Source organism: Ptychodera flava, chromosome 8 (assembly GCF_041260155.1).
Source record: "Ptychodera flava strain L36383 chromosome 8, AS_Pfla_20210202, whole genome shotgun sequence".
Taxonomy (NCBI): Eukaryota; Metazoa; Hemichordata; class Enteropneusta; family Ptychoderidae; genus Ptychodera; species Ptychodera flava.
This window is the reverse complement of record NC_091935.1, coordinates 16,293,687-16,308,929: the sequence shown is the minus strand read 5'-3', so window position 1 is coordinate 16,308,929 and position 15,243 is coordinate 16,293,687. Positions and strand designations below refer to the sequence as shown.

The following is a 15,243-nucleotide window of genomic DNA, read 5'->3' as shown; positions in this document are numbered from 1 at the left end:
AAATTTATCATATGACACATACTGGAATATCGACTCAAAGATCCGTCGCTTGAGGGCGCTCTCCACACTTCCCTCTCTTACTGACCGTAAGACAGGTGAGTAAAGAGAGTGCCGTTGAGCGACGGATCTTGCAGCCTAACTGGTATAGGGATGATGAAAAGAAATTCCTGTAAATTCCTACGTTGACTCTGAGAGTTGAAAAATGTGATAAGGTAGAAGCCACACTGATGATCATGCAAGAACAATAGCTACCAGTAATTTTTTTTTTTTGAGATCAAATTCAGGCAGCAGTGGTCTACAAGAGACAGGCTTTCCTAAAATATGTTCATTTATGCAAAACAATATGTGAGTTGATTATCAAATCATCAAAGGATTTAATTCACTAACTTAAAATCATGCATATCACTAACAGATCATCGATTCATTCTAGATATGTACAAAATGATGCTGTGAACAGGATAAGGCCATCTATGGTTTAACCAGCAGCAAACAAACTGAAAATGAGGTGATGAAACCAGAACAGTACAGCATATTGAACTACTGGTGAAGACTGAGTAATACACATTTCAACATTGACTTAATTGCTTGCACACCCACCTTTCCTGTCTTTTGAATTTTTTTCATTTCCTTGCAAAGGAGGTCAAACGAGGGCCTACTCTCCGGTTTGCGATGCCAGCACCTGAGCATCGCGTCGTAGTATTCCTGCGTGACATGCTTGGGCTTCTCCATCCGATAGTGATCTTTGAGCTTCTCCGGTAGTCTCTTCATGCTAATGCCCGGATAAGGAACAGAACCTGGTACGGGAATGCAAAGCAGGAATGAGGAAAAGTCAGAGTTCAGCTGGAGTCATCGAATATCATTTGATTCAAATTTAGGTCATATCAGTAGTCTGAGTATATAGAAGGTTGGTACACATATATCCCTTTCTTTCACAATTGCAAAGGAAACCCAAATAGATGGTACACCCATCATCTCAAAGACACTTTTTGTAGCAAAAACATATGAATCACAAGGAAGGAAATTCACAATGATCTTCAAAGAAACTCCAACATACATGTAAATTACTTTTCTTGTTTGAAGAATTTGAAGTTATTTTTGATATCCTACTGTAACACAGTTTCACTTTAAAATAGAAATATGATAATATTCTAATATTAATATTTAACAGAAGAATCAATTTATCTTTTGATATATTGCTTTAAAGGCATATTTACATCAATATAGGAAATGGCTCTAATATTATTGTAATGACAATTTCACAACTGCACCACTGTTTTAGCGAGTACTTTTTCAAACTGAATTTCAGTAACATGTCAGTAATCCCACGAAATAACAAGAAATGTTTTTCATATGTTGGCTGTCAGTAAACTAAGTACTGGTTGTTGCAGCAAGTTTAAGAGAGTGTAGATAGAAATATCTGTCATTAGAAAAAACTTCTTGCAATGTCAGGCTATACATGGCAGTAAAAGGAGAGTGTCTTAATGAGCTGGGATAATCCATTATTCAATTGTCATCTATCATTGGCAGAATATCCCGACTTCTTCAATGAACTGAAAATTGCCATAATTCTCAACTGCATCAGGGAGTGACTTTGGCACTTTCAATCTCAAAGACTGCCTTGTACATCATTCTTCTTCTAAACCTCTGAACACAAACACTGATCACAGATGTTTTACTTGATCCACTTGTCAAAGCAAGTTACATCATGACAGTGTGGTCAATGTGTTTCACAGTGACGTATACAACGATGACGGGTGCACCAATTGTCAAAAATGTCACCTCCAAAGAAGTAAGCTCTGCCCCTTCATAAGGTATTTAAGGTAGTATGTGCCTCAAAAGTGAAAGACTTAAACTTTTGCTAAAACTTTCCTCAGGGAATATTTCAACCATTCTCTTTCAAAATCAAGAATAAAATTTTGGGTCACGGTGCAAATTTTGCTACTAGAGAAACAAATTGCCTGACATTAACCAATGTTTGGAATTCGAAATGGCTGCCATCCCTGTATTAGCTCAATAGCAAAAAATAAAATTTTCAATTTTCGAAGAAACTAAGACTGTCAAAAGTTTTCTTACACCATGAGCTTTAAAATGAACCCCCAAAAGTGGTAGATCAGAAAAGAATTGTAAAAGTTTGAGAGTCCGAATATCTGTCCCCAAGGCGCGTTCTACTTTAACAAAAAAAACATGTATTGACATGGTAAACATTCTGTACAATAGAGTCAAATAACACTCACAAAGTACTGGTATTACAGTACATATTTGCATTGGGTATTATAACGGTAATAGTGTCATATGGCATTATATGTCAAAAGAGCAAAATATTTTCTAATGTGTAACTTTCATGCACAACCGTAGTTTATAATTGATTTTGCCAAGCCTTCCAGTAGATGATTTTGAACACTAATTGATGAGTGCAGATGATGATAGCAGAAATGAAATGCTGTATAACTTACCTAGAGTTGCAATTTCCCACAGCAAGATACCATAGGACCACCTGGAAATTGAATTGGAAACTTTGATCAGATATCACTTGCCATTGGACATTGATATCACAGTGGGACAATGGTATCGCCATCGGAGAGTGACGTCACCACCTAGACAGCGATATCGCCGTTTGACAGTGATTATATATCACCGTATGGTATCACTTTTGGGCGTTGGTATTGTCATACATGTACTGCAGTGAAGTCACCGTATGGCACTTACGTCACTCATGGATGGTGGTACTGCCACAGGAAAGTGACGTTAAGCATACAATTATTACGGCTGTGTTGTAAACTTTCCTCACTACTACATTTTGATTAGGTGTTTTAAAAGTGACATAATTGCCACTAGAGGGCAGCATAACTATCATCATCAGAGGATGCCACATAACCTAAAGAAATGCACAATACATACAGCAAGCAGCTTCTGATCTTTGAATTTTGAAAAAGAAATAGGAGAATTTTGTTGGCAATAATACAATTTTCTCTCTGTTTACCATTATGCTTTACAGCATTAACACATGAATTTGTGATATGAAATTACACTACAAATTGCAGTAAGTGCGCTTATTGCAGGGCCCCTCAGCTCTTCCGCCACGGGGAGCATGACATCACCATTAAAAGGAACATAAAAGTTGCTACAAAATCTGCTCTTCAGATTGTTCTTCTAAGTACAAACACATTTTCGTCTCGTTATTTAAGTCATTTCACACTGCCTGATGTTGAAGGTCAACACTAACCATACAGAGTCATGGACATACAGGAACAAATGGGAATAATATAGTGTGGCTATCATTCATGTCATTCATCTACAAAGAGATATGCATAACTATAGGGCTTTTCATTTCTTTTTGACCTTGACCTCATCCCATATCACTCCACAACCTTTGTGATCTCTCTAATCACTCTATCAACTCCTTCAGGGTCGGAATCAATGTCATAACCAGTTCCCAGGCAAAGACAACCAATGAAAACTCTCAGGTCCATATCAAACATCTTTCAAATTGTCATTCATGAAGTTCATTAACATCACCTAATCCTTGTTTCCAGCAAGGACCAACAAAATCCCTCAACTGAGACACTTAAAAGCATTAACTTACACATCACTCTTTGAGCTGAACACACCGTCAAGGAGACTCTCATAGGAAAGCCATCTTCTAAGTGATCTCTGTAGGTGGAGTAGACATGAACAATCTTGTCAATTTATGTTAAACAATAAGCATGTCCCGAGTTGTCTTCAGCTTTCTCATGCAAATATTTTGCCTCAATTCAACCTTATATTATATCATATACATTGCAGCTAAATGATCTCTGTATGTATTTCCATTCAAAATGCTTGTTTTTTTCAAAAGACTTGCCAACTTGAGAGTAATTTGCAAGTCCCATCCCATAATTTAAGGGTCAAAATATGAACAGCTGGTTATCAAAATAAGAAGAATAGAAAATGTTACAAAAAAGATGACGCCACTTCAATCTAAGCAGTACATGAATCGACGGGCTTCACATCCAAACTAACAGTTCAGTTTGCATGCATTATTTAATTTGTGTCAGGAATAAGATAAATTTCAGAGAAATTCTGAATTAAAAATCAAAAGTTTTTAGTGCAACGATGACATATATTCACTCCGTCATCTCTGTATTGGAAAGTATACTCTCATTTAAGAGGAATTAATTACTGATTGAATCCAAGTAAAAGTGACCGTGTGCTTTGAGAAAAGGATGGCCAATGCAGTGCAGGAAAGCTGTACAGATGGACGTAAAACTGGAACAAATTGAGTAACCAGTACCCTGACCAAAATTCTTGCAACAACTTGTGAGTACCACTTACCCTGACAGGTTCATTGGTTCTGACAAAGTCACCAAATTCAAACATATCAGCTGCTAGGCCAAAGTCTGAAATCTTAGCTCTGTTATTAAAAGTTATCAAAACATTGGATGCCGCTAGCTTCCTATGTACAATCTGCAGAGAAAAAACAATACAAAAACACACACATGGCGTTCATCAGCAAGAATACATAAACTATAATGCTAAGGAGCTCTACAACTCTGAGATATAACATCTATTATTTTGCTCTGATTATGTGAATGCTGAATTACATTTCATGTACTGAACAACGCACTGAGTCTGTGGTTGTGAAATCTAGCAAAGTCCGTCTATTTTGCAGACAGACTGTAGGGCAAGTATGATCATGATGATGTCATTTAAGACATACCGGTACATTAAAACCTAAATTATTAGAGAACGGCACATGTGTCTACAAGAAAGCCAAATGTTATATTGTGAGAGTTATTACACATACATGATACACTCATACATGTGCGACACAAAATACCTAATTCTGAATGGCATATAGTATTTTATGAAACTGGGGACCCTGGAATAATAAGTGATCGTGGTACCAACAGCTGCATGTACAACTAATGCGTATGGGAATAAATGTATTTCTATGTGCGTTTGTGCACAAACGTTTGTTTGGTTGTGCCTGTTTTGAATTCTAGGTTTTGCCAAATTGACAAAGACATTATGAAGAAACAAAACTGAATACAATAGTGTGTTTAAAAGCATGATCTATTTGGTGGAAATACAGCAATTTGATTGGTCGAGATGTGAAAAGAACGGTACTATATTCAGGATACAACACAGCTGACACATGCCTGAGCTCTCGGCTATAGAGCAAAAATCATATACTTTTTTAACCATCCATGCCAGATTTTCAATATACTGTTTTGATATAATCGCAAAAAACACACCCAGGGATGGTATACCACCCAGTTTTGACCAGTTCACTTCATATATATGCATTTAATGTATCTTTCTTGGTATACCATCGCTGGGTGTGGTTTAGTGCTTAAATATTACACGTGTGTAGGTACAGAAATGTCTGTTCACCTAAGGTGACCATACGGCTTTCCAGTACATTTATGATTGTCAATAAAATGCTGACTAGTTTTAAGAAATCTTGTAACAACTTTTTGTATAATACTTACTTGTCTGATGCCGTTTCGTAGTTTTTTATATCTATTTGTTCTTGTGTGTTTTGTGTTTTCATGTTTGTGCTGTAAAGTGTTTTTATGACTTTCTTTTGTCTATTCGACCTCCACGAAAAGAGGTGTTTCACCTATGGAGTTATCGAGTTTAAATAGAGATTAATAATAATAATAATAATAATGCAATCTTGACATTTGCCCCTGACATTTACTGAGAAGCATGCCAGTTTTGTGTCTTACCTTTTGTGTGACCAAAAATTTCATGCCTTGCGCTACATCAACAATAATATTCATGAGTTCTGTAACTGGTATACTGTGCCGCGGTGGTTCGTCTCGTTTCCTGCTGCGACATCTTCTGAGGTACCTTAGTAAGCTGCCGTTGGAAACGTATTCCGTCACCAGACAATATTGAGCTGGAAAAGGTCGGAGACAATTAGTGGCGGGTTAGCCAGTGCATAGTTTAGTTTTCAGGAACACTTATCGCAACCTGTGATAAGGCAACGTGCTCTAGCCATGGGCAAAGTGACAATCATTCCGTGTTCATATCTATAGCTGCCATTCATCATTGATGAGTTAACGGATCAACTATTGATAGACTGAATTCAGGTCAAATAAAACACTGATCGCAAAAGTTACGCTTTTGTAATGTGATGTTAAGCCTTTGAACGCCAAACTCAATTTTTGTTATAAGGCCAAAAAAATAATAGGTTTGTTTCTGGTCATTGACATGTGGCAAAAATGATGCGGTGACGCAATTTTTTTTTCAATTTTTTTTTATTTTGGCTGGAATTTGATACATTTTCCCCTTTTTTCCGTAGGGGCAAATGAAAAACAGGAAAAAAAAGAGTTGACGCACACACTTTAAGTGATGCGCGCGCTGACCAGAAACAAATCAATTTTTTTGGTAAAATTTACCATGGTCAATTTTTTTGTAAATTTTTGTGAAAAATTTTGATAAGAAACTGTAGCTAATGAAATGTGATCTCCATTTGGTCCAAAATTATCAAAAAAAATTGCAGAAAAATTCATTATAATTGGTAAAATGTTGCACTAAAATTTTGATGGAAAAAATTACAGCACTTAAAGGGTTAACAGCTTCATTTTCTGAAACCAAGTTTAAGAAGATTTTACTTACTTGCAAAGTGGTCACGCTCTTGCGCTATATTGCAAAGTCCGTGTAAAACCACAACACGCGGGTCTGGTAACAAGTGTGCAAGTATTTCAAATTCATTTAATAATTCTTTATTTGCTAAGTCATTCCTAGGATCTGAAAGGCATGAAAAGTAAAGGGATATGGGAATATAATGAACTTGAAAATCATCATATGATAATGCCAGCAACATCAACCCTGTCACCCCCATTTCCGGAGTCAAGAGATCCAACTTTACCATAGAAAACAATGAGACTGGTTCAAACCATGGTGGTGAAAGGGTTTTAATAAACCATGTCAGTACCACCAAATGCCATAAATAAGTTTGTTATAGTTGGGCCTACAATCTCTCAAACCTGCTGACCACTAAGTATGTCAAAGCATTGACCGTACTTAGCAGATCAATGACAGCAAGCGCCTGACATGCTTATATATGACATGATCTGTATACAGTTGGAAGTGGCCTGTTACACATTTGCCACTTGGGTGTCTTATATTTGGCCTTGCTAATTTCTTGATGAAATAAATGAGAGGAAATTTGCAGCTATTTGATATTTTGATGGAAGTCCCATGTTAACATATACATTACTTGGGACCACTGATATTTTGTACTTTGGCAATGTAGATGAATATAACATTGATCCAAAAATACCCACCTTTGAGTACTTTGCAGGCCACTTTGACCTCCGATTCATCCTTCCGTGTGTACTGTCCCTCCTTTATATAACAAAATTCACCATTTTCCAAGAGTCGGGACAGTTTCAGGTTCTTTTCTTCAATGTTCCATTTGGCTTTCAGAGCGTGCATCTTCACTGAAGAGCTATGGTCTGGAATAAGTGGCACTCTTTGGGACTTTTTCTGCAAGTACATGTAACAGACATACAGACTTGTCAGACTATACAGGCCAGAAACAACAAACTTATCAATAACACAGCTACTTCTACACTTGAAGATTTACGTCCTGATAATCTAATAGGTAAGACAGATGCAATTTCAACCATAAAATTTGACAACAAAATTCAAAATGTCCACAGTACACAAGACAAACTTGTGATGGAAGTGTGTATATATTGTCCTCAAAGGTACTTTACTGAAAAGTGGTATCAGGAATTTCAAAAAGACTTGAGCATATCCTATTTTTTTGCTGCAAGTGTCCTTGTGTCAAGCTTGAAGGTTACACCATACCGTATATAGATGAAGTAGGAAAACATAAATCGGTAGATCTATGGCAAATTTGTATAATTTACAGTTGCTTCAGATATCTATTGCTCTGTCAAGACAAAACCAGAGGAGCTCCACCTCACAACCCACTCAGTTTAAACATGTCAACAGAAAAGTATGTGTCACTGCATTGCTAGGGTTGCAGACATGCTCTATCTCCACAAAAAAAACGGCCTACTGGTAGCTTTAATAATTCATTTTTCTTTTCATGAACCTGCACTTACAGTGAGTAGTATGCGCCTCCAAAAGTAAAAGACATACACTTTTGCCCAAATTTTTTCGAAGGAATCTTTCAACCTAACACTTTCAAAATAAAGCAGAAAAATCCTGGGTCACTATGTAAATTTTGGTATTGGAGAAACAAATTACAAATTAACCAATATTGGAAATTCAAAATGGCCGACACTGTGTTCACTATTTGAAGAAAAAATTAGATTTTTTTCTGATTTTCAAAAAAAACTAAGACAGTGAAAGTTTTTCTTACTAAAAGGGCTTCAAAATTAGCCCCAAGAAGTGATAGACCAGTAAAGAATTGGAAAACTTTGAGAATCCAAAAATTTCTCCCTGAGGCACATCCTAACTTAAAGGCAATACAGTACTACCAATTCAATAAACCAGACTCCTGTAACCTGCAGATCTGCAGTTATCAAACTGTAACAACCTAAGTCACCTGAGCAGGATTGCTAAAATTTACCACCAATGCTATTAATGTAACAGTTGAACAAAACCAGCTTTGAAATACTGATTGTTTCACGAATGATTCTCTTTTAGGCCTTGCAAATTGTCATGCTAAGTAAATTTGTTTTTATTTTCAAAGGTATCCAATGTATGATAATGAACGACTTAAACATTTGTCATTTTTCGATATCAAGGTTTACAACAATACACAACAGGTAGGTAGACATTGTCCATTAACGCACAGTATGGGGTTTAATAGTTTTTGTCAATTGTTAATACATGAGCGAGCTATTTTTGATCCCACACTCACAACACACAGTATGCTCACAACCAGCTTAATTAACCTTCTGCGATGAGTTCATATCCTTTAACCTGTTCACCCCTAATTTCCTGTAGTCAGGTCCATAATTACCATTGATAACAATGGATTTGGGTCAAACCATGGTGGTGAAAGGGTTAAAGAACACGCTGTTTCTGACCCTGTGGCTATCGACAGCTAGCATTTGGACCAACAAAAAAAGAGTCTACCGGTACACTAGTATACATGCAGCCAAACTTTAGTTACTGCAGAGTAGTATAAAATGTATGCTTCAAAATCCAACCTTGGTTATACACCCGTATGAAAAGCTAATTAACAGGCACAGTCGCGCCACTAATTACCTTTCTTTTAATTCATCCAGTTGTACATTTTTTTCCCACATTAATTTTGATGAAGTGACATTTACTGACCTGCTAAGCTTCATCAGTAACAAAGACACCGTTTCAGTTTTCTAAATTGACAAAGAAATTACACAGACCTTGACATATGGCACTATTCACACAGAAAAAGCAGCTGATGAGTGCCTACACACACTGCCAGGTGCCGATTGATTATGATATGGAAACCTCTCCCGCATAATATACATGTATGCCACCATCATTATTCAATGAATATAAGTGATGCTTCTGACTTTCATGAAGCACAAAACACAACCCCCATGTGTTACAGCTGTGATATGAGTGAGTTCAGTTTGGCCGTACCCATCAGTACACTCAGCCAAACTATGACGTACATTTATATGGATACACACAATGCCACTATCCATATACTGTGAGACACCTGCGTATGAATGATGACACAGGAGCATTTGACATTTAGAAATCTTACCTCCACTGCATATGCAGCCATCGCCATTATTCAATGAAAATAAGTGATCTTCCTTGCTTGCAAAAACGCACAAAACACAACACAGCTGCGACATATACAGATGTTAGTTGACTGATACATAAATACAGTCAGCCCAACTCTGTATGCACATCTGAGATAAAATGTACAGGTACTATGACAAACATATAAATCTGCATGAAACAGTTCGCTGATCATTGAGCAAGTACATAAGAGCTAGGATCGAGGCAACTGCTTTTTTACATCGTGGGCCGCCACCTTCAGGACTCTCTCATATACATTTACTTGTACCTGCAGGACAAGTAAACTTGCAGAGTGTCTGCTAAGTCACTCAGGCATATCACTGATTGAAAGGTTATTTGGCAAGTATGGGGGAGATATACCTTCCCTTCAGTAATTCTTTAATTCTGCTAATTCCAGAGATTATACATACAGTAGAGACTGATACCTGTCACCTAAATAAACAACTACCAGTCTCCCGAAAATCCAAAATTAAGGATTTATCTGCTTATTTTGATTTGTCAAAGAAATCGACACTTGATCCTGCAGTACCAAAACATTATAGACCTTTGACCTTATCCTGTACATTTTCGAAAATTATTGAACTTTATATTCTCGATGTTTCCGGTCAACATGAATTTAGTGATTTACAGTTTGGTTTTGTTACTGGTAGAGGAACTGCTACTGCTGCAGCCTTAGCAAATGATGTAATTTCATACTGTAACAAACGAGGATCGACAGTTTATACTTGCTCTCTAGATGCAGAGGGAGCCTTTGATGCTGTACCTCATGATGTTTTGTTTTATAAAGCAATGGATGTACTTCCTAATCATTGCTGGAAGATTTTAGTGTATTGGTATAGGCATCTAAGCGTACAAATTAAGTGGGGTTCTAGTTTGAGTGAACCAGTTATTGTGTCTGTAGGTACCCGTCAAGGAGGATTATCGTCTCCTTTTCTTTTCAATTTGTTTTATCAAGATTTAGTGGATGAATTGTCGTCATGTGTTGGAGGTATCAGGATTAATAATTTGTCTTTTAATGTTTTTTGTTATGCTGACGACTTATTGTTAGCTAGCCTTTCTGTTACTGGTCTTCAAAATATGATCGAGATTGCAAACAAATATATTACAAATCATGGCTGTGTTTCAATCCTAAAAAGACAAGCTGTGTTATTTTCGGTAAGTGTACACTTACACCGCATCCATATTGGTTACTGAGTGGTGTAAGACTGGATGAATGCGAAAGTGTGAACTATTTAGGTGTTACACTTTCATCGTCTAATCCTAATGATCACATCAGAAATAGAATAAATGCATGTAGGAAAGCTTTTTATGGACTTCAAGGCGCTGGATTCAGTAATGGCCATATTGACTGTAATGTACTCGCTTATGTATGGAATGTTGCCATAAGACCAGTTTTATTGTATGGTATTAACTGTGTACACATGTCTAAATCATCAATTAATGAGGCCGAAAAATCCAGTCAAAATTATTAAAAGCTGGGTTTGGCATTCATAAATATTGTAGAAGTACTTCTTTCCTGAAGGCAATTAATGTTATGAAAATTGATACGTCTCTTGAAATCAGTTCTCTTGATTTGATAAAATCCATCTTCAGTAATAAATCTCGTGCACGTTGTTTTACCTGCATCTTTTGAATATGCATTTATGTGGTAGACTGCATGGTCACACTGATTTAGTATCACGTGTTAATAGAATTTGTGTCAGAAATGGTATTTCACTTTTGCGGTATATTTTTGACAAGCAATATTCTCAGTCGATCCTTAAAAATATGAAAACATGTTCAAGGCCAGATGGGCTGACTGACAGCATTCGCCAGTTGTTACTTGCAAAAGATTTACACAGTCGTCATCTTCTTAATATGTTATTAAGACCATTTTAAACTTGGGATTTTTTTTGTTTTGTACGGAGAGTTTTCATTTAATTCCTGATCTTTAAATTGTCATTATATTAGTTTTTTGTATTTCTCTTCTTTTGAAGGCTTTATAATAAAATAATAATAATAATAATAATATTGATTTGACAAAGAGCAGTCTATACAGATCACTATACTGCACTGAGAGTTCAATGATATATTTGAGTTTTGTTCTCCTTCCTCTCCCATTGAGCCGACTGAGTTTTTCAAAATATTGATTCATTAACCCTTTGAGTGCTGTAAGTTTGTCCACCAAAATTTTACAGCGCGACATTTAACCAATTTTTATAAAGTTTTTTGGGATGTTTTTATATAATTTTGGACCAAATGGACATTAAATTTCATTTGCTACAGATTTTTATCAAAATTTGGCAAAAAAGTCCAAAAGAAATTGACTGGGGTATATTTTATAAAGGTCACAGAAATTGACTTTGGCACTCAAAGGGTTAACCACCATTACAGACCTCAAGAAGTTGCAGATTTGATTCAGTGATGTACTCAGCAGGTCTCAACAACTTTTCTTGGACTACCAAATCTGCAGACATGCACTTTTCCTGTTTTACAACTTCCCATTTCTGTTGAGTCAGACACGCTTTGATCAATATAATTCCAAACCTTGACCAGAGACAACCAATTATACAATGCAACTGGCAAGGGAATATTTTAAATTGGCCAAATTCATTGACATAATCGTCTTTCTTTACATTCACTCAGTTGTAACCAATTTTTCATCATGGAAAATTGAAGTCGTCACAGAAAGTTGGACACAATAGTCATTAACCCATTGAGAGCTGTAATTGGTCACATTAAAATTTTAGCACAACATTTTACCAATTTTCATTAATTTTTCTGCATTTTAAAAATAATTTTAGACCAGACGACAACAACTTTTAATTGGCTACAGTTTTAGATTAAAATTTTGGAAAATCTGAAAAATTTTTTCTGGATCTGAAATAAATTGTATGTGTTATATTTTACGAAGGTGACAAAAACTGACATTAGTGTTCAAATGGTAGAGAAGTCTATATGTCAACTGCAAATGGACATAACCTGTTCACCCCCAAATTCCCTGTAAACAGGTTCACAACCACCATTGATAACAATGGGTTTGGGCCAAACCATGGTGGTGAAAGGGACATTAAACCTTACCCCCATCTGTTCTTGACTGGAAGCATTCTCTATAAGCATGGCATTGTTTTGATTTTGTTCTTTGAGCTTCTTCTTCTGTTCTTCAACAATCTTGGCCATGGGAGACAGCGGGTTTCCAAACCTGGGCGGTTTGATGATGCGTTTGCCCGAGCGATCCAGCATAGTGTACCAGGCAAAGAACACAGTCCAGATAATGCAGAACAAGACCGCAGCAGAGCAGACGCAGATTACGATGATCATCATCTTGGAAAGCGGTTTCTGGAAATTGAAGATATGGTCCATGGGTCACAACAGCCCTACCGGTATAAGCGTTACATTGTACTTGCATACACTATTAATTGCGCATAATACTGCCAGTTTTGTACTTTCATAAACATGGCTATCGTTTTGAAGGGCAACCTACCAGATTCCCAGTACATGTATATGGAATATTCAACCCATAATTTTTCAGATAAATCCCACAATGTACATGTAAGTCTGTGCACTACTGCTACAAAACATGATGATTTCCTTTTTATCAATAAGCACATGGTTCGTCCATTAGTAGAACACATGCTAATTTCTATCTGATCAAACCATGTTCACTGTATCATGGAGACACTTTATTTGCTGTGTATATTTTACTATGCGTTTAAGGTAGAAAGCGCCTCGGGGACAGATATTCACTCTCAAATTTTTACAATCCTTTTCTGATATACCACTTGTGGGGGTTCATTCAAGCTTTTTGTGAAAGAAAACTTTTCACTGCCTTAGTTTTTTGAAATTCAAGAATTTTATTTTTCTCCATAGGGTTAACACAGGGATGGCGGCCATTTTGAATTTTAACGATCAGTAAATCTTGGGTTATTTGTTTCTCTTGTATAAAAATTTGCATGTTGATCCCAGATTGTTATTCTTGATTTTGAAAGAGAATGGTTGAGAGATTCCGGAAAGTTTGAGCAAAAGATTAAGTCTTTCACTTTCAAGGCGCACACTACCTTAATGATATGTCACTTTCTTGTAAAATTGCTGAAATGAGTGAAATCTACCTAGCTTTCACAACCTACCGAATCAGAATCATCATCAACTACTGTCGGATCTTCTTGGTCGCCATCCTCATCTGGTACACTCGCAGGTTCACATGAATACGAGTTTATGCCGTCCACACAGACCAAACCAGCCCTGCAGGGCTCTGTGGCACACTCGTCAATGTTATATTTACAGTTGGTGAGTGGACCTGGGTTAAAGAAAGGTGTGCACACAAGGACTTAAAAATATACAGTTACCTGTAATCTAAATATGCTCATGGTCAAAGGGGTGTTCCTTGGTATTCAAAATGCCCATATGAGGGCGCTGTTTTTAAAAAGCGGCCACCCGCTTAAAATCCGTAATTGGTTAGATTTTCTCTTTCCATGGCAACTGTGGCAAAATTGGAACAGCTGACAGTATACCTTTAACTCATTATAAAAAGGCCAAAGCACAGTGAAAACTATCACTTCAATTCATTTGTGAAGTACCAGTATGCATAATAGTATATACATTTTTTACTTAAATTATATTATTCTGTGAAAAGTCTAGAGAAAAAGACAACACAATTGATGAAAAAACGTTCCAAAATAGTTCCTTTCTATCGCTGGCAACTGCTCTAAATTCTTAAAAGGTTGCACTAATATAAGAAATGCACGTAAAACTTTCTATTCTTTTTGGCTTCAATGATTGAGCACTGATGAAAATCTGTCGTTGCACACAACATCCTACAAAACAATACATATGAACTTTTGAATGACAAAGTTCAAGAGCACTGTATTGCAAATTTACCGGTAATTATACTGGTAATTAAAACGTGAACACAGACAGTCAAAATAAAGCAAACATTAGATTGATGTTGGATTTTGCAATGAAACCAACTTGAACTTGTCGGCCAAGTACCGTATCAAGCTACAGTATGATGCTGGTTTGCAAGTAATTTTTTTTCACCTGAAACTTTACAAAAACCTGCTAACTGATACTCCTAGAGGTATGCTATACAATCTTTGTAAACAAAAAGTTGCAGATCTATAGGATTACGGAAAGGTGCTAGATCCTACCTTCATAACCAGGAGCACACTGGCATCTGTAAAGGAAATCTGCACTGGTGTCCTCTTCACACGTTCCTCCCTGTTTGCATGGGTTTGGGAAGCAGGGACCAATCGTCTGCTGCGGGGCTTCACAGGTGTATCCGTTGACTCCATCCACGCAGAGGAAATCTTGCTGACATGGGTTAGATGCGCACTCATCAATATTGACGGAGCAATTTGTAAGGGCACCTGAAATGGAGAGATGAGAAAAACAGGTCATTGTCAATAACATAGTCCCCACTTGGTTAATGACTTTGGAAAGCATTGACAGAATGATGGTCACATTGGATTGCATCACAGAACAAATCAACGTGCATATTATGACACACAGAGTAATCCTTATACCAAGTCTGAAAAAAATCACTTCAGGCATTTTTGT

The 15,243-nt window shown here is 36.7% G+C and overlaps 1 protein-coding gene across 5 annotated transcripts in view; it reads right to left on the bottom strand.

Moving 5' to 3' along the window:
* The window catches only part of LOC139138637 (fibroblast growth factor receptor 3-like), an 86,802-nt gene that overhangs the window by 1,895 nt on the left and 69,664 nt on the right, over window positions 1–15,243 (bottom strand). For all 5 annotated transcript variants that reach the window (XM_070707109.1, XM_070707108.1, XM_070707110.1 and 2 more), the window contains 10 exons: window positions 14,835–15,053; window positions 13,815–13,984; window positions 12,769–13,026; window positions 7,278–7,479; window positions 6,607–6,738; window positions 5,712–5,884; window positions 4,312–4,443; window positions 3,584–3,651; window positions 2,454–2,494; window positions 598–794 (listed from right to left, as the gene is read on the bottom strand). In XM_070707109.1, coding sequence (XP_070563210.1) covers window positions 598–794; window positions 2,454–2,494; window positions 3,584–3,651; window positions 4,312–4,443; window positions 5,712–5,884; window positions 6,607–6,738; window positions 7,278–7,479; window positions 12,769–13,026; window positions 13,815–13,984; window positions 14,835–15,053 — 1,592 coding nt within the window. The remainder of the gene's footprint in view (window positions 1–597; window positions 795–2,453; window positions 2,495–3,583; window positions 3,652–4,311; window positions 4,444–5,711; window positions 5,885–6,606; window positions 6,739–7,277; window positions 7,480–12,768; window positions 13,027–13,814; window positions 13,985–14,834; window positions 15,054–15,243) is intronic.